General features: G+C 38.6%; 1 protein-coding gene across 1 annotated transcript in view; it reads left to right on the plus strand.

The window, feature by feature from the left end:
* Positions 1–18,785, plus strand: part of RPGRIP1 (RPGR interacting protein 1) — a 67,410-nt gene that overhangs the window by 15,637 nt on the left and 32,988 nt on the right. Inside the window, exons 3-8 of the mRNA XM_027843014.1 lie at positions 1,836–1,968; positions 11,535–11,824; positions 13,175–13,262; positions 13,788–13,928; positions 14,566–14,690; positions 17,533–17,537. Coding sequence (XP_027698815.1) covers positions 1,836–1,968; positions 11,535–11,824; positions 13,175–13,262; positions 13,788–13,928; positions 14,566–14,690; positions 17,533–17,537 — 782 coding nt within the window. The remainder of the gene's footprint in view (positions 1–1,835; positions 1,969–11,534; positions 11,825–13,174; positions 13,263–13,787; positions 13,929–14,565; positions 14,691–17,532; positions 17,538–18,785) is intronic.

The following is an 18,785-nucleotide window of genomic DNA, read 5'->3' on the forward strand; positions in this document are numbered from 1 at the left end:
ATCTATCTATCTATCTATCTATCTATCTATCTATCTATCTATCTATCCATCTATCTATCTATTCTCCACCCTATCCACAACACTACCAAGGCAAAGTAGGTGTCTCTGCCACCCTTCTCTACCACACATATTTCTCAGTTTGTTTTTTTATTTTTTTTCCTGCATCAAGCATACCAACAATGGTAGTTTTAACTTGATTTCACCAATTTAAAGGAGTTAGATTTTTGTTGTTATTGTTGTTTTGGTACTTTTTTTGGATAGAATTGGGGTGAAGAACAGTCACAGACACAGGGAAGGAAACAGTGTGATTTACTCTGGCCACTATGCTCTCTTGGGATGGCTCCCTGTACTTCCTTAGACTTTAAGCATAATGAAAAAAAAAAGTCTGGGAGGAGAAGACACTTAATGCCTTTCTTCTGAGAACAGAAGATGGGTCATTAATTATGCTATACTTAATGGGTCAGAGCAATTACAGTTACCCTGACAAGCTGTGCCATCGTCAGAAGATCCATGAAAGACAGATTGAGAAAAAGAGTAGTTCTACAAAGGAAGGCACAATCTGGTCCAAGCATAATTGTTATAGATAAAAGAAAATCACAAATCACAGAACTACACACTTTTAGGGTTAGAGGGGACCTTAACAGTCATTTAGTTCACTCCTCATTGCAAAACAACAACAACAAAAAAAACCCCCATCTCACTATCGAATACCTGACAAATCAGTCAGTCAACAGACAACAGTCATCTTGATTTAGACATCTTAAACTCAACACGTCCAAAACTGAACTCAGTATCTTACTCTCAAAACTCTACCCGCTTCCAAACTTCCCTATTATTATCAAGGGCTCCACCATAATCCTGTTCACCCAGGCTCACAATCTAGAAGTCATTCTTGACTCTTTACTATCTTTCTCCTCCCATATCCAATATGTTACTAAGTCCTATTGATTCTACCTTCCTAACATCTCTCTTCTATGCTCCTTCATTTTCACTAACATTGCCTGCACCTTGTTCAAGCTCCCAGCACTTCATGGCTGAATTACTACAAGAGTCTTCTGATTGGTCTCCCATCTCAAGTTTCCCTGCTTCTGTCCATCCTTCATTCAGCTGCCAAAGTAATCATCTTAAAATACAGGTCTGACCAAGTCATCCCTCTAATCAATAAACTCCAGTGGCTCCCTATATTTTCCAGAATCAACCATAAAACCCTCTGTTTGGCATTTAAAACCCTTCATAGCAGCTAAGCTGGTAAATGCTTAACAACCAGCTCTCAGGGCAGGGAAAAATGCAGGACACACTTTTAAGTTTAATCTGCATTATTAACATTTTCTCCTTTCTGAAGTCTAGACCAGGGGTGGGGAACCTGCGGTCAAGGCCACATGTGGCCTTCTAGGTCCTTGGATGAGGCCCTTTGACTGAGTCCAAGTTTTACAGAACAAATCCTTTTATTAAGGGGATTTGTTCTGTGAAGTTTGGATTTAGTCAAAGACCTGCATTTGAGGACCTACCGGGTCACACATGGCCTTAAGGCTGCAGGTTCCCCACCTCTGGTCCAGACCCTCAGCTGCTTTAGAGTTGAAAATTTCATCCAAACCCCTCATTTTACAGATAAGGCCCATCTATGTTAAATGATTTGACCAAAGTCTCAATAATAAGGAACAGAGGCAGAATTCAAACTTGGGTACTCAGACTCCAAATCCTGAATTTTCTAGTTAAAAAGTTATTAAAAGCAATAGTGAATAAAAAATGAAATAAAAGTTACCAGTATCTTCAGTATTCCTTCTAGCTCTAACAGCTATAATGCTATGATTCCTTTTGTCATTCTGGAACTTTAGGTAAGAATGTAAAATCTGGACCATACTTGAGTAAGATGAGCAGGAAGGAGTTGGAGGACAGCTTCTCTCGACTTCAAGAGGAGAGCTTGCTGGTGAAGGAGTTATCCTGGAAGCAAGAGAATCAAATCAAAAGGTATGTTTAAATTATTTTTAATGCCAGAAGCACTTTCCCTATTGACTTGGATGCATTATGCCAACATGAAAGTGGAGAGGATGAAATTTTACAGAGATAACTGTATTTAGAAAGATAACTTTAAAACAATGATGATGTGCTTTGAAAGTAATTTTTGAGGTAAGATCATTATAGTAACTTTATTGCAAAGAGCAAGCATTGATGCCCTTTGATATAAATCAGGAAGTAACTTAAAAACCCTGATGTATTCTAATTCTTTGAGTATTAGCCTCAGCTGACCTAGAAACATCCTCCCTTCCAACAAGCTGCAATACTAGTTCTCTTGAAACAGAGAAGGAAACACCTTTAAATTGCTACCTTTGAAATTAATGGAGAAAATGTCCTTAACAAAATAATAGCTTGGCTCAGAGCAATGGGACAGGGATTGGAATGGCACTACCTTTAAAACCCTATTTCAAAACTTGACAGAAGCACAGGGGCAGACTTGATTGAGAAGCAAGGTAAGGGAGTTCTTGGTCCCATAGAATCTCAGAGTTAGAAAGGACTTGGAGAATATTCTGACTAGCTTGTACCTGAACAAGAGTCCCCTCCTTATCATCCCAAAAAGTGGCCATCTGTGATTTACTTGAAGACCTGCAGCAAGGGAGAAACTACTACTTCCTGAGGCAACCTATTCCCCTTATGTGTAAGTCTAATTGTTAGAGTTTTTCTTGCTCTTGTACTCCAATATTCCAGATGGTCTGTTATTTCATCAATGTAGGTATTCCCTCTTAGTATGTTTTGTGCAATCAAGCCTAAATTTATCTCTTCCCAACCTCTACCCATTGCTCCAAGATTTGCTGTTTGGGGCCAAGTAGAACAAATCTAATCCTTCTTCCACATGACAATCATCCTAAAATTTGAAGATAGCTATCATGTTCCCTCTAAGGCTTCTCTTCTTAAGAAAAAAAAATCCTCATTTGCTTTAGCTAGTCCTCATATGGCTTGATCCTGAGGCCCTGAGGTCACCCTCCTCTGGATGCTTTCCAGTTATCAGTGTTCTTAAAATATGGTGTCCAGAACTGAACATAACACTCTAGATGTGGTCTGACCAGAACGGAAGACAACAGGACAATCACCTTCCTCATCCTGGGCACTGCCTTTCCTCATGCAGCCAAAGTTGCCATCAGCATCTATGACTGCATTATGACAGTATTATAGTTGACTCAAAGGCCCAGAAGTAAAGATAGCTATGGTGTCCCTTTTCATTCTTCTCCCAAATAAACATTTTCTATTCCTTCAACTGATTTTTGTGAGACATGTCCTCAATAACAATAACAACAGCCAATATTTGTATAGCTCTAAATTTAAGGTTTACAAAGTATTCTCTCTCTATCTTCTCATTTGAAAATTTAACCTCAAGAGCTGATAAGGGTCAAAAGACATTTTTCCTCATGGTTTCACCCAGTGGTGTTTCATGAGGCAATGGGGTCTTCTTCCCCCAAGTCATCTGTGGTGATTAAAAAGGTTTGAGAGACATAATTTCTGGGTAATTTAATTATTTTATTAATAAGGCGAGCATGTGTATTAATAAAAGGATGGTCATTTGGCCATTTCTCTTAGACCAAAGACAATCATGGATTATTATAATCAATATTATAATCAAGGCTTATATGTTCTTTTGGTAGGGGTGTGTTCCAAAGGATGATAAACAACTCTGACTGGTTAACAATTAATGAGAGAATGAATGATGGGCTGGATCTGAACTTTGATTATGTCATCCACTTAAGTACCTTCCCCCCCCCCCACCTTGGGCAATCTATTCAAAGAATTTATGCCTCACCCAAGTGTGAGCAGAACACAATGGCTCCCCTACTTGGGTGGAGTCTGAACCACAAAGTTAGTCCAATCTCAATATCAGCAATATCCTTTTTAATGTCCTAACCTTTTTAAAATTAGGACTTTAGAAAAAGGAGGAATCTCTGGATCTTCCTAAATCGTTGGTTATTAATAATCATTTCTCTCACATCCAATATTTATTAAGTGCTTACTAAATAAGTACTTACTTTATGTTAGGTGCTAGGAGAAATACAAAGCTTAGACCAAATATGGCCCTGTCCTCATGGAACTTGAAGTTCAGTGTGGGATGAGATACCAAAAATATAACTATAATTTGCCCTATCGCATAATAAGTGCATCATGCTGTGACAATGTGGTCTTAATAAAAAGAATACTAATCTGTGTTCTAGTCACATTTCTAGACCCTGGTTTCTAGTCTATAACTTACTAACTGTCAATCTGAGCAAAGTATTTAACAGTTTTGTGTAGCAGATTCTTCACCTGTAAAGGAAGAAGAATAACATTTTCCCTACCCATCTTACAATGCTGTTATAGGATAAGATTTTAAGTGAAACCAGCAGTCATTTACTAAGTGGCTACACTTTGCTAGGTGATGTACTAGAGGTTCTATGTTACCAAGTCCAATCAGTATTACCCCTGTTTATCTCTCATCCTTTCCTCTCTGTTCCCACTGCCACAGCCCTAGAATTGGCCATCATTACCACCCACCTAAACTATTGAAATAGCCTTCTAATGAGTTTTTATTCCTGTCCCTCCCCAAATGAGTCTATCTTTTATGTATTGGCCAGAATAATTTTGCTTATTAATCTATCTGATTTATAACTACTATGCTTGAAAAAATCCATAGACTTTTTTTATTCTCTACAGATTTTAGAGTTCACATTACTTTGCCTGAACTTCAAGGCCTGCTGCAATCAGAAATGAAACTACTTTTCCACCTTTATCCCATACTAATCTACTCCATTTATGTTTCTGTTTCAGCTGAGTCAGACAACAATATGTATTCCAAATATGCCTATGAATTCTCACCTATTTGCTTATACTCATGCTATTCAACATGCGTAAAATGTCCTCCTTTCCCCTCTTTTCCTGGAAAATTCCAAACCGTCTTTTAAAACCCAGCTCAAGTGCACAAGCACAGAAAAGAGAGAGGCACAGCTAGAAAGAACTTCTTGAGAGAAAGAGCTAGATGTTTACTAGATTGCAAACATAATAGGAATCTGCAGTGCAACAAAGCAACCAGAAAAAATAGAGAACACAATTTTAGGCTACATTAAGCAAAACATAGTATGAAGAAGGAGAGAGATCCTTCCTACTTATGTTTTGCTGAACAGAACTGGATAAAGTCACGCAACTGTGCTGACCAGGTACAAAACACATTTCTGTTAACTAACCTCAGACTCCTGTCTCATTTCAGCAAAGTAGTCTTTTTACTTCTTCCTAATTCCTTATCTCACTCTCTTCTCACTCTCCCCAGAAGTTATTCCAAACCTTTTCTTCTCTCCTCAAGTCTCTCATACTTTCTCATTCCTCACAGCCCCCCCCCCCCCCCCGCCCCGCTTTCTTTCAGGTGAGGATATTATCTCTTATCTTACTGAGAAAAATGAGGCCATTCCCCATGTTCTTTTTTCTTTATCTCAAAACCCCTTGACATTCGCCCACTTTCTCCTCTTATCCTTATCCCTGATGAGATGGTCCTTTTCCTCTACATACACCCTTTGATCTGCATTCCATCTTTTCTCATCTTCTCTAGCAGAATGACTCCTTAATGATTCCCCCAACTCCCTTTTGAATCAGAATTTACCACCTTCAAACAAGCCCAATTCTCTCCCATCCTTGAAAAACCTTCACTAGACTCTTATTATCCCTACAATCTTGTATCTCTCCTCCCTTTCTCAGCCAACCTCTTAGATAAAGCTGTCTACACTTGCTTCTATTTCTTCTCCTTTCACTCACTCTTCCACCTGTTGCAATCTGGCTTCTGACTTCAACATTCAACTGAAATAACTCTCCAAAGTTTCCAAGAATCTCTTAATTGCCAAATCTAATGGTCTTTTCTAGGACTTCATCTTTCTTGACCTCTCTGCAAAAGCTTAATAAGTGCTTGTTGGTTGATTGCCTTGTCAAATATCATCTGGAGTATTATAATCAATTTTGGAACATTGACCAAAAGTAGAGTTTGAGAGATGAGTGACCATGATGTAAGAGATTGGACTGTAATCTCAGATTTTTGCAGCTGGGGCAGTCACCACAAACTACTCCAGGAGTCAAGGCTAGGAATGAACTCACTTGTGTACTAAATCATTGTCCAGGAAGTGTGCTGTCAGGACAGCCTGACTAAGCTGGTATCCCGCTAGTTCAAGTCTGACACTAGAGCAAAATGAGATACTCATAAGTCATTTAATAGTTAAGAACAAGGAGTTTAGTTACCTATAGCATAGAAAGGCTATTTATTAAAGATATTCTAGCACTTAGCTTGGGTAAGCATGGACTCCTTCAATATGGGTCTGTGTGGCAGGATTAGTTACTTTTGTGTGTTGGGACATTTGCCAAATCTGAAGGGCTCTACTTCATGTGAGTTGGCCTTTTTTATTTAAACCTTTTAACTTTAATTTTTTTCTCAAGTATATGTAAACAAAAATTTTTAACATTCTTCTAAAAAAAGTATTTTGAGTTCCAAGTTCTCTCCTTTCATCCTTTTTATCCTCTCTGCTTAAGAAGGCAAATAATTTGAGACTGATTTTACTTCCACAGCCATGCAAAACATTTCCATATTAGCCATGTTGCAAAAGAAAACATAGAAAAAAAAAGAATAATAAAGTTAAAAAAAAGTATGCTCCAATCTGTATTCAGACTCCATCAGTTCTTTCTTTGGAGGTAGATAGTATTTTTAATCATGAGTCTTTTGGAATTGTCTTAGATCATCTATTGCTGAGAAGAGCTAAGTCAATCATAGTTGATTATTGTACAATGTTGCTGTTACTGTTTTCCTGGTTCTGCTCATTTCACTTTACATCAGTTCATGTAAGTGTTCCCATGTTTTTCTGAAAGCATCCTGCTCATTATTTCTTATAGCACAATAATATTCCATCACAATCATATATCACAATTTGTTCAGCCATTCCTCAATTGATGGGCATCCCCTCAATTTCCAATTCTTTGACACCACAAAAAGAGCTGTTATAAATATTTTTGTACAAATAGGTCATTTTCCTTTTTCTTTGATCTCTTTGAGGTACAGACCTTGTAGTGGTATTGGTGAGTCAAAGGGTATGCACAGTTTTATAGGCCTTTGGGCATAGTTCCAAATTGCTCTCCAGAATAGTTAGATCAGTTCACAATTCTACCAATAGTGTCCCTATTTTCCCACATCCTTTCCTATATTTGTCATTTTCCTTTTCTGTCATATTAGACAATCTAATGTGTGATACATCAGACTTGTTTTAATTTGCGTTTCTCTAATCAATAGTGATTTAGAGCATTTTTTCACATGACTATAGATAGCTTTGATTTTTTCTTCTGATAACTGCCTGTTCATATCCTTTGACCATTTATTAATTGGAGAATGACTTGCATTCTATAATTTGACTCAGTTCTCTATATATTTGCAAAAGGAAGCCTTTATCAGAGAATCTGCTATAAATTTTTTTTCCACCAATTTCTGCTTTCCTTCTGGTTGGCTTTGTTTGTGTAAAAACTTTTTAATTTCATGTAAGCAAAATTATCCATTTTGTATCCCATAATGCTCTCCATATCTTGTTTAGTCATAAATTCTTCCCTTATCAATAAATCTGACAGGTAAAATACTCCGTGCTCCCCTAATCTGCTTATGATATCACCCTTTATATCTACATCATTTACCCATTTTGACTTTATCTCACTATATGGTATGACACGGTGGTCTATTCCCAGTTTCTTTATTTTTAATTTTCAGGTAATTGGGGTTAAGTGACTTACCCAGGGTCACACAGCTAGTAAGAGTCAAGTGTTTGATCTGAGGCCAGATTTGAACTGAGGTCCTCCTGACTTCAGGGGTGGTGCTCTATCCACAGCGCCACCTAGTTGCCCCTTATTCCTAGTTTCTTCCAAATTGCTTTCCAGTTTTCCCACAAATTTTTGTCAAATAGTGAGTTCTTGTTCCAAAATCTTGGATCTTTTGGTCTGTCAAACACTAGCTTACTGTGGTCACTTACTACTATATATTAATACCAAATCTATTCCACTGATCTGCCACTGTATTTCTTAGCCAGTACCAGATTGTTTTGATGATGATCACTTTGTAATACAGTTTTGAGACCTGGTTCTACTAAACTACCTTTCTTCACGTTTTCGCCCATTAATTCCCTTGATATTCTTGATCTTTTGCTCTTCTTGATGAATTTTGTTATTGATTTTTTTCCTAGCTTCATAAAAAAAAAATTGGGGTTAATTTGATTGATATGGCACCAAATGAGGAAATTAATTCATTGACAAAAATTAAATAAAAGGTAAAGAACTAATTTATTGATAAAAATTGTCATTTTTATTACATTGGCACAGCCTACCCATGAGTATTTAATATTTCTCCAATTGTTTAGATCTGACTTTATTTGTGTGGTAAGTGTCTTATAATTGTGTTCATATAGTTCCTGGGTTTATCTTGGCAAGTCAACTTCCAAGTATTTTATATTGTCTGAAGTTATTTTAAATGAAATTTATCTTTCTATTTCTTGCTGTTGGGCTTTGTTGGTAATATATAGAAATGCTGATGACTTATGTGGGTTTATTTTATATCCTACAACTCTGCTGAAGTTGTTAATTATTTCGGGTAGTTTTTTAGTTCATTCTCTAGGATTCTCTAAACATACCATCATATCATCTGCAAAGGGTAATAGTTTTGTTTCTTCATTGTCTTTTCTAATCCCTTCAATTTTTTTTCTTTTCTTATTGTTGTAGCCCGCATTTCTAGAACAATATTCAATAATAGTAGTAATAATGGGGTAACACATTAGGGGAAATCTGAGATTGTAGGAGCTTCATATTTTAAGTAATTGCTAACTAGGTGATAACTGTAGTCTCTACACAGTTGAAGTGCTGCAAATGCTGTTAGCATGCTCTAAATTTGTCACACTGGGGCAAATCCCTAATCATTCTCACCTAGTTATGGTTCTGGTGAGTGTATTAGAGACAATAATACCATGCATAAATCAGCTGAACATTCTGGGGATGTTTTGCCAGGAAAAGAGAAGTTGTAAGGGGGATGAGATAAGTGGGGTTTTTTTTAATTAAATTTTATTGGTGGAGTTATGAACTGTTCCAACCATTCTGGAGAGCAATTTAGAACTATGCCCAAAGGGCTATAAAATTGTGCATACCCTTTGACCCAGCAATACTACTTCCAGGTCTGTATCCCAAAGAGATCATAAAAATGGGAAAAGGACCCACATGTACAAAAATATTTATAGCAGCTCTTTTTGTGGTGGCAAAGAATTGGAAATTGAGGGGATGCCCATCAATTGGGGAATGGCTGAACAAGTTGTGGGATATGAATGTAATGGAATACTATTGTGCTATAAAAAATGATGAGTAGGTAAACTAAAGAAAAACTTGGAAAGACTTATATGAACTGATGCTGAGTGAAATGAGCAGAACCAGGAGAACATTGTGCACAATAACAGCCACGTTGTGTGATGACTGACTTTGATAGACTTGGCTCTTCTCAGCAATGCAAGGATGTAAGAAAACTCCAGAGGAGTCATGATGGAAAATGCTATCCAAATCCAAAGAAAAAACTATGGAGTCTGAACGCAGATGGAAGCATACTATTTGCTCCCCTTTTCCTTTGTTGTTTTGTTGTATTGCTTTATTCTTGTAGTTCCTCCCAATAGTTCTAATTATTCTTTACATCATGACTAATGGGAAAATATTTGTAATATGAATGTATAAGTACAGTCTATGTCAGATTGCATGCCTTCTTGGGGAGGGGAGATGAGAGGGAGGGGGAGAAAAATTTTAAACTCAAAATCTTATGTAAGTGAATGTTGAAAACTAAAGAAAAATTATTTTAAAAAAACCAAAAAAATTAAATTTTATTTTTCAATTAACAGATATTTATTTTCACTCCCTCTCACTTCCCTTACTCCCCTCTGGGGGGAAATAATAAAAACAAAACCCTTGCAACAAATATGAACGTCCATGTTGGCCATGTCTGAAAAAGGATGTCTCATTCTGTGTATTTACTCTGTTACGTTTCTGTTAGGAGGTGAATAGAATTCTTCAAGTAGTTAAAAGAATGTCATGTAGAAGAGGAATTAGTTTTATGCTGCTTGACCTCAAATAGCAGAACCGGCAGCAATGGGTAATTTCAGAGAGAAGAGATTTTGGACTTTGTATAAGGGGGAAAAAACTTTCCCAAAAATTCAAGTTATTCAGAAGTAGAATGGGCTGCCTTGAAAAGTAGTGGGTTCCTATCACTGGAATCTGTATAATCAGTTGGCAAGTATGTTACAGAAAAGATTCCTGTTCAACTATGGTTATATTAAATGATTTATAAAGTTCCTTCCAATTCTGAGTTTTCTGAGTCTGTGAAGCGCTCTTTCTTCCATGAAACCTTCTCTGATCACCCTCCCCACCAGCCATTAATGATTCCCTGTGAGGGACTGTCTGATGTTGGCAGCTACCAGGTTGGGCGCTGTGGCAAGAGTAGGGTAAGATCTGGGTATTTTGGAAGTCGAGGCAGGGGCTGTGGTAGGCAGAGTCGTGGTGAACTGGGATGGGCTGGATACGGAGAAGCCCTGAGGCAGTGGGCAGTGCTTTGTGAGATAAGCTGGGTACAAGGAAGTAGCCGGAGCTTGAGCTCCTGAGGCAAGGGGCGGTGCCACGTGGGAGTGGGACAGCAGCGGACTGAGTTCCCTTTGCTTAGTCCCCTCCCTATATGCAACGTCATCCCCAGATGCCTCTTGTGACCTTCCTGACTTCCTGGGTCCCTTTGTGCAGCACTGACCCAGACCCCTCCTCCCAGTGTCTGAGTCTGACTTCCTAGGTCACGTACTCTTGTCTATGCGCCAATCCCAGATGCCTCCTCCCTGTATCTGGTCCTAGCCTCCTACGTCACTCCCTCCCCCTTGGTGTGCTAAACTCAGACAGCCCCTTCTGGTATCTGACCCTACAATCATTGGCTAGTAAGCGGGCTGGGGAGGAGGGGCTAGGTAGGTTTTTAGGATCAAGCGTGGTCAGATCACGCGCTCTCTCTTGGCTCCTGCCCTGTTGCTCTGGCCTTGCTGCTTGGGCTTGCTATGATGGCTTGCTGTGATGGCCTCTGAATAAAGCTCTGGTGTTGGCACCTCCCGATGGCTCGTCTCTGTGTGGTTATCCGGCATAGGACCGAAGACTCGAGTGTGAGTATGATTCTGGTAGTGTGCTCCTTATAGGAGGAGCGGGTACAGGCGTACGGCCGGTAGAAGGTCGGCATGCGGCCAGTTCAATTCCCCAATGCCCATCACATCTTATTTTCCACCTCTCTAATGTAGTATTTTGAATTATAGTTCTCTTGGTATTTGTTACTTACCTATTAGTATAAGCTACTATAAACTCCATGAGAGTAAGAACTGTGTCTTATCTATACTTTTTTTCTTTTAGTATTTGACATAGTGTTCTGCACCTTGAGTTGAATTTTATTGAATTTGAAAAATAACAAAGTAGTCTGAGGTAATAATAACAATAATGACTTTATTTATTCTTTCAAATAGGATGAGGACAAAATTGTTGAGACTCACAGCTGAAGGAAGAACTAGTGGGGATATCAACAGGTCTAGCAGGAATCTAAAGGCTGAAGAAACCATTGAAAACCTGAAGGACCAAGTGTGGCAGTTGCAGCGACACAATGAGGGACTCAACAACCGTCTTCTGATGTATAAACATCAGCTGCAAGTCCAGAGCTCTGGGCGCTCTCCATATAGCTATGTCCAGCCTCGGATCAATACAGGGAGGCGGCAGCTTCACACTTCTGATGCTCAAATTCCAGCAAAACTCAAAAGAGGTGAGGGAAGACTAAATCCTAGCATAGTTCATTGGCGTCAGAGCTTTGCTAAAATATACGCAAGAAAAAAGGATTCATTGACCGTTGACCATTGACCATTCACTGGAACTACAATAACATGTGTGCCCTTTCTCCTTTCTGAATAATTGCTAAATAGGTGAGACTATTTACTTAGTTGAATCTGTGGTACAGTAGCAACCTCAATCTTACGCTGATGGGAAATGGTGGAGAAGAGTGTGTGTTGGGTACAGACACTGGGAAATAGTGACTTTGCCAATTGAGCCCAGAAGCAGGGTTAAGACTAGGAATTCTTGTGTCAAGGGCAAATTCAGAAGAGATAGCTTAACCCTCAGGAAGTCTGGGCTATACCTCTCACCTTACTGTTAATAGTTCTTGACCCTCCAAAACTTTACAAGGTTAGTAGTGAGGAAGCAGCAGGTAGGGATGGTGGGGCAGGGAAATTGGGGGGAATGACATACCAATTGGGGAAGACAGGCCATGAGAGAAGGGCAGGCACCAGGGTGGCTGGGACCTGGGAGGAGGTGCCTTAAAGTTTGATTAGGGAACAAGTATGGCAAGCAGATCAGATTACCCCAAAGGAATTAAATGTAATACCTCCACTTTGGTGCCATTGAGCAAAGCCTTAGCATTTCTTGATAGTTATGTTGTGTCCAGAGGAGAGTATCTTCACAATGAGACCTATGTCTTGAACCTCATAATTAGGAGAGGCTATATTGAGAATAATTTTTAGGGACTAGTAAGTCCTCTTCTCTGTAATTTAGGATATTGGGGCTGGAGAGCTAAATTTCTTATTCTTCCTGCACATATACACAGATTCCTCCAGGATTTCCTTCTCAGTTATGCCACTCCAAGTGGCTAAATGTCTGAGTTTTCCCCTTCCCGAAATATGGGGAAACTCTACTGTGAGTGAGTGTTCCGGTAACTGTCCAAAGGGCAAAGATTACATTCTCTGTTAAAATATCAGAGTTAGATAAGCATAAATGAATGAAATTCACATACAATATATTATTTCATATAATACTGTAGTTTCAAACTATGTTGCCAACTAAAACCTTTATAGCTAAGAAAGTAGCAAATTGTTATTCTTTCCTCTTCTGTCTTCCTCCCACTCATGAGATTCTGGGGTCTCACTGACTGTTTCAATTCTCAGTGACCATTCCGCTGTCAAAAAAAAAAAAAGAGAGAGAGAGAGAGAGAGATCTTTCACCAGACCACAGTGCTGTTCAGAGTAATCTCTTGGCCCTATGGGCCTCAAATCCCAGTGGGACCTGGTATTCTGCGAAGGCCCATGCCATAGGCTTCATCCTCTGCCTGAATTTTCTCTTATAGCACCACCTACCAGACCAAGTTATACAGCCCCTCCTATATGCAAAGAACATTTGATGGAAGAAGTCAGGGCTGAGATGCCCAGTGAACTGTGAGTTGTTTATTTTTTTTTCTTATCTGACACCCTTGTTTCAGCAGCTTTATTTTAAAGGCCATTATTGAAAGAGAGAAAAAATGAGGGTTAACTCTTTAGTTTCCTCCTTCCTTGATTTGTGGGAAGATGAAAATCAACTCCATGTCAAATTCCAAACTTGTCTTTAAAATGGGAAAGTTTATATTCTGACCTCAGAGGAAAGTATAATCTCTTTGGGATCCATTTAAGGAATCTCCATATATGCCTATTTCTTGTTAGGAATTTTTTTTACGTTTCTTTCTGCTATTTGGGATTTGCCATTCATAAGGGCATCATCCACCTGCCCTGGGGTATTAATTGCTGGTATCTTTCATCTTATATGAACCTTAAGTTCTTAACCCTGTCTGAGCAACAAATTAAGCCATCTTTTATTCCCTTCTCTTTTCTCTTTATGCTCCCAATTCTAAACAATATATCTTCTTTCAATAAAAACATAATTTCTACTATTACAAATCCCCTCATTAGTGTGTGCACATCTAACAGAGTCCAGATTATGACCAACAATTCTGTGAAAGTGGATGAACCAGAATTGTCACCCAAGTCTCCAGAGAAGATGTGGTCCAAAGATGAAGACTGTGAAGAGAAAAGCTCCTTAGAGTATGCTCAATTGGCCACAGAGTATAGGTATGACAAGGTGCTACAAAACTGCACTGAACTAAGAATGTTTCTTTCCTTTTAGAATTACCAGGAATGTTTGGGATTGAAGTTAGCTATATAGAGTACCCTGCAAGCCCGTGGTGACTCTTTGTAATAGATTGGAAGTCTAGAGGTGGGTGTTTACCTATAGTGGTAATTTGGGAATTCCATTTCATAGAAAGGTAACTAATGCTATTTCTTCATCAAAAAGCATTTAGTGAGTAGTCCAATGATTCTCATTGAGTTAAAAATATATAAACCAAACACCCTTGTAGAAATGAAAATGCCCTTATTCTTTGGCTCCTCTGGGTTCTCTAAGGCAACCAGGCTCAGGGCCAGTTGGGCATGTAAGAGGTGCACAGAAAGGGGTCAAAGCGAGCATCTTAGTAAAATAGCTATTGCTGTGTCTATCCATTTTCCCATCCACCTTTCCCTTCTCCTTGCCCCATCCCGTGTACCCCCAGATGTAATATGAATAAGTTGGCAGAACCCAGTTTATGGGATTAAAAGTATCAACCAGTCTCAACTGGTTTGCTATGAGGAGATGATGTTTCTACATATGTCTCTCACTTTAGTGGAGTGTGCATCTGAGGCTTTTAATGTATGCTATGTATTCTGTCTTTAGAGCTTCCATTAGAGAGAATGTGGAACGGATCCAAATGATGAGACTCTTGCATGAAAGAAGCTCTGCCCTTGTGGCAGCGAAGGCCCAACTAGCAGACCTGCAGGAGGTGAGTGAGAGCTGCATGAGTGGAAACAGGAGTTCAGGGCTTGGCCATGCATCATATCATGTAAACATGAGATAAGGAACGGCTGATGCGGTTTCAGAGGTTCGGGGACCCCCCAAGGACTGAAGTACAGGACAAGGTCATCTGGAATATATTCACGGACTCAAGTAGTCTTCCAGTCAGGTGGCAAAAAGTTTATTATAATGCTAATATGGTGGGCAGAACTCCTTAGGGAACTTCCCATGGTAGGCAGAACTCCCTAGGGAACTTTCCATGGTGGGCAGAGTTACTTCTGCCAAGCACTAGGGGAACATTCCTGAGATACTTATTGATGAAATACACTGAATATCTAGTAGATGTGTGTGCATGTACATATATGTATGTATGCGTGTGTGTGTATACATGTGAATGAATATAGGATGTTCCAAAAGTTTTAGTGCAGTCTTTTAATTTTGGTAACTTAAAGTTTAAGCTGTGTGTATATATATGTGTATGTATATATGTAGGCATAAAACATATATATGTATATATACACACGTACACATATATGGTATCCCAAAAGTCTTAGTGCAGTTTTAAGCTTTGGTAGCTAGCATTACTGTAGCTTAAAACTGCACTAAGACTTTTGGGACACCATATACATATGTGTGTATATATATATATTTCTATATCTACATGTATACATATATTCATAAATATTTATTTTATATCACTTCAAATACAATACATATCAATCACGCAGTCTATTTCATTTACTAAACAGCTACTGTGTACCAAGCACTGTGCTAATATGCACTGGGGATATAAAGACAAAGGATAAAATAGTACCTGACCTCAAGGAGCTACAAATTACAAGAGAATACAAAAGCAAAAAAGAGAGACAGACCTCAAAGACAGGAAGAATTTAGTCCAAGTTCTCCCTCTAACACATACTAGGTGTGTAGTCTGATGATGTCTTTAAAAATTAACATTTATATTTTTAATTTCATCTTGCTTTCCTTTTTGTACCTTGTGTCTTTGGAGAATATAGAATTGTAATAATAGATTATCTTCATCATGTTTCAATAAGTCAACAGTTTGAATTAATTAAGTCCTAGTTCCTCAGGAAGGCAACCATACAATTTCATAGGTATTCTATACCTAAAAAAAGAATAGACTTTGCTTTTCCTTTCATTATTTGATTAAGTTTTCATGAGAGTTTGTGGGTGAGTTCTAAGTGGTGTAATCTTATTCTTGGATTAGAGGGAAATCTACTGCTGTTTTACAGCCTAGCCACCCCTTGTCAGTCAGTTGACTAAGTACCAGTTAGGTACAGATCCCTCTATCAGGCCTAGAATGCCTAGGTTTAATGATACTGCACAATATCCTTGCACACAAAACCATAATGGTATATAAAAACACTGAAGGTCCTTCTCTCCAAGGTGAGATTAAATGAGGTTAATTTGAGACAGAGTAGAAGCCCTGGTTCAGACACTGAACAAAAGCAATAATGTGGAATCAAGGTCAAGCTCCCAGGGCAAGGTAAGGGGCCAAGTACCTAGGTGGATCACCATCTTATAGTTGAGCACCTGAGGGTGTTAAGTAGTTAATTGCAACTAGAGATGCTTCTTTTTTCACTCTAACTGATAAGGAAGAATGACATAATATGACAATAGTATACTTGGTGAAAGGTGGAAGCCAGTTTGAGATTTTAAACATTTCATGGAAGAGCAACAAAGTAGATCATCCATGTGTGAATCGTTAACTGATCTTACCCACTGCTCTGACCATTTTAATCTAGAAAATGATTTATTCTGTCAAAATGTCAAGGCAGCATCAGTGATTCTTGCCCTGATAGGAAAAGGGATGGGCAACAGATAAATGCATACTGAGTGAATCCAAGAGAATTCTCTTCTAGGAATCTCTCTCTCTTGATTGTTTATGGCTGAGCCTCTCCTGGAGAAAGTACCCTTGCTTAACACCGCCTTCAGTTCTGGAACAACAAACCACGATCAAATCAACTCTGTCATTGTTCCAGAATGAAGCATATCATTTCATCTCCTATGGCCCCACTCACCATCCTCATTACTTTCTGGGCCAAATTGCCCCCCTGGTCACTTCTCTTCTGTCTGTGTTGTTTCATCCAATTAAATGTAAGCTCTTTGAAGCCTGGGACTATGTTTGCCTTCCTTTTTTATCTCCAGCACTTAGTACAGTGTTTGGTACATGGGAATCCTTTAAATATTCCTTATTGACTGATCTTTAAAATTTAGCCCCTTTCTTTCTAGCACATCTCAATATAAAACTGTATGGGGTAGGGGAGAAAGATAAATATCTTTGTAATAAGGAAAAAAGATTGGACTGTGATTTCATCACTGCAATGTATAGTCTTAGAGAGATGCCTAGAGGATTAGAGTTTAAGTGACTTGTCCAGGGTCACATAGCCTGTATGTATCAGAGGCAAGGCTTGAACTTAGGTCTTCTTGACTTCTGGACCAACTACTACTCTGTCCTAGAATAACTGTTCATATTTTATATGGTATGTTGGAATTTACCAAGCACTTTACACACAACAACTCTGAGGTAAGTATGGATATTATTATCCCCATTTTATGGATGAGAAGATTGAAGCTGGGAGAGGTTCAGTGATTGGCAATAGTCATACTACTGATGCCTTAAACTAAGACTCAAGCCTAGGTTTTCAGACTCCAAGTTATGGTGTTGATTTTTCTCTTCCAGGCATATGGTTCTTCCAGAAGATGCAAGGGTTCCTTCAATTTACAGCTCTTAGATAATCAGAGTAACTGCTCTCTCCAAAATACTTCACATATTTCTGAACACCAGAGGACCCAAAATTAGCCAATTAAATGAAAATTATTTTTCAGACAAGGTCGTTTAAGACAGTTGAAACTAAAGTAACTATAAACCTCCTGAAAGAGATCTGCTGTGGTGCTGTCTCCATGGAAATTTGGAATATTTAGAACTAGGATGAGAAAAAAAAAAAAATCTAGGACATTGATTTGTTCAGTAGCACCAACATGATGAGCACCTTCAGCATATTATTCTTCTATGATTTGAACAGGGATGCAAATTTTATAAAGCTATTCCACCTCTATCTATCGCCTCTAGCCCCATTCTCTTCCAGGGTGGGGAGATCTTTATCATTTAACCTAAGTAAAAGATGGCAGCATCATTTAGGAGACAGCATGAAGTAATAGAAAGAATGCTGGACTGGAAAATATTTGACCCTTGGACAATAAAGCCCCTTAAGCCTGCTAGGCCTCAATTTCCTCACCTGTAAAATAAACATACTTAAATATATGATAGGATATGTCATATTTAGATCCTGATATGTAGATCTGTAGGCTTTCTAAGGTCCCTTCCCTGTTCTAATATTTAATAATCTCACACCAGTATGATAGTTTCCTATTTAATGCCCACCCACACACTTGGGGGTGGAATGGGGGTGGGAGATAGGAGATTTTTCCCTCTGCTTTCTCCTTCCATTTCCAGGTAAAAGAGGAAAAAGACAAGAATGGAGTTGAATTGCCAAGAGCATTTAACTGCAAAGCTGTTGCCTAAGATCCTTTTAAATATCCAACTGGAGCTGGACTTTTAATGTAATTTTATGTCAGCAGGACATTTGAAAGGCCTGTAGGTAACTGTTGTTCACTTAAATATCCATGGCAATTCAATTCTACCATTCCAGCTTTTCTCCATGGTCAACAATCAGTCAACAAGTAATTAAATAAGTTATTAAACACCAACATCAAGTTATTAAATATAAACTGTGTGGCAGGTACTGTACTTGCAATGACTGGAAAATGCAGAGGAAAAGAAAAACCCAGGCTAGGGGTTAAACCAGTACAGGTTGCTGGGAAAGTACCAACTGTTTTCTGTAGTAATCTACACCAGGATAGCACTCTTCTAAGTGCAAAAAAGGGACAGGGAGTGGGCACAGAATTTATTATTGTAAACTGTATCTTAGCCACCTAGAAAACTTAAAGAATCTTTTAAAATTGCTGTCAAAATCATAACTACAATATAATTCAAACTAGGAGAATTTGCCTGTGATAGATATTACAAAGGTAAGAAGCAGCATGGTTTATAACGAATAGGAAACTTTACTTGGAGTCTT

The sequence above is a fragment of the Vombatus ursinus genome, unplaced genomic scaffold (genome assembly GCF_900497805.2).
Source record: "Vombatus ursinus unplaced genomic scaffold, bare-nosed wombat genome assembly UNPS02014894.1, whole genome shotgun sequence".
Lineage (NCBI taxonomy): Eukaryota > Metazoa > Chordata > Mammalia > Diprotodontia > Vombatidae > Vombatus > Vombatus ursinus.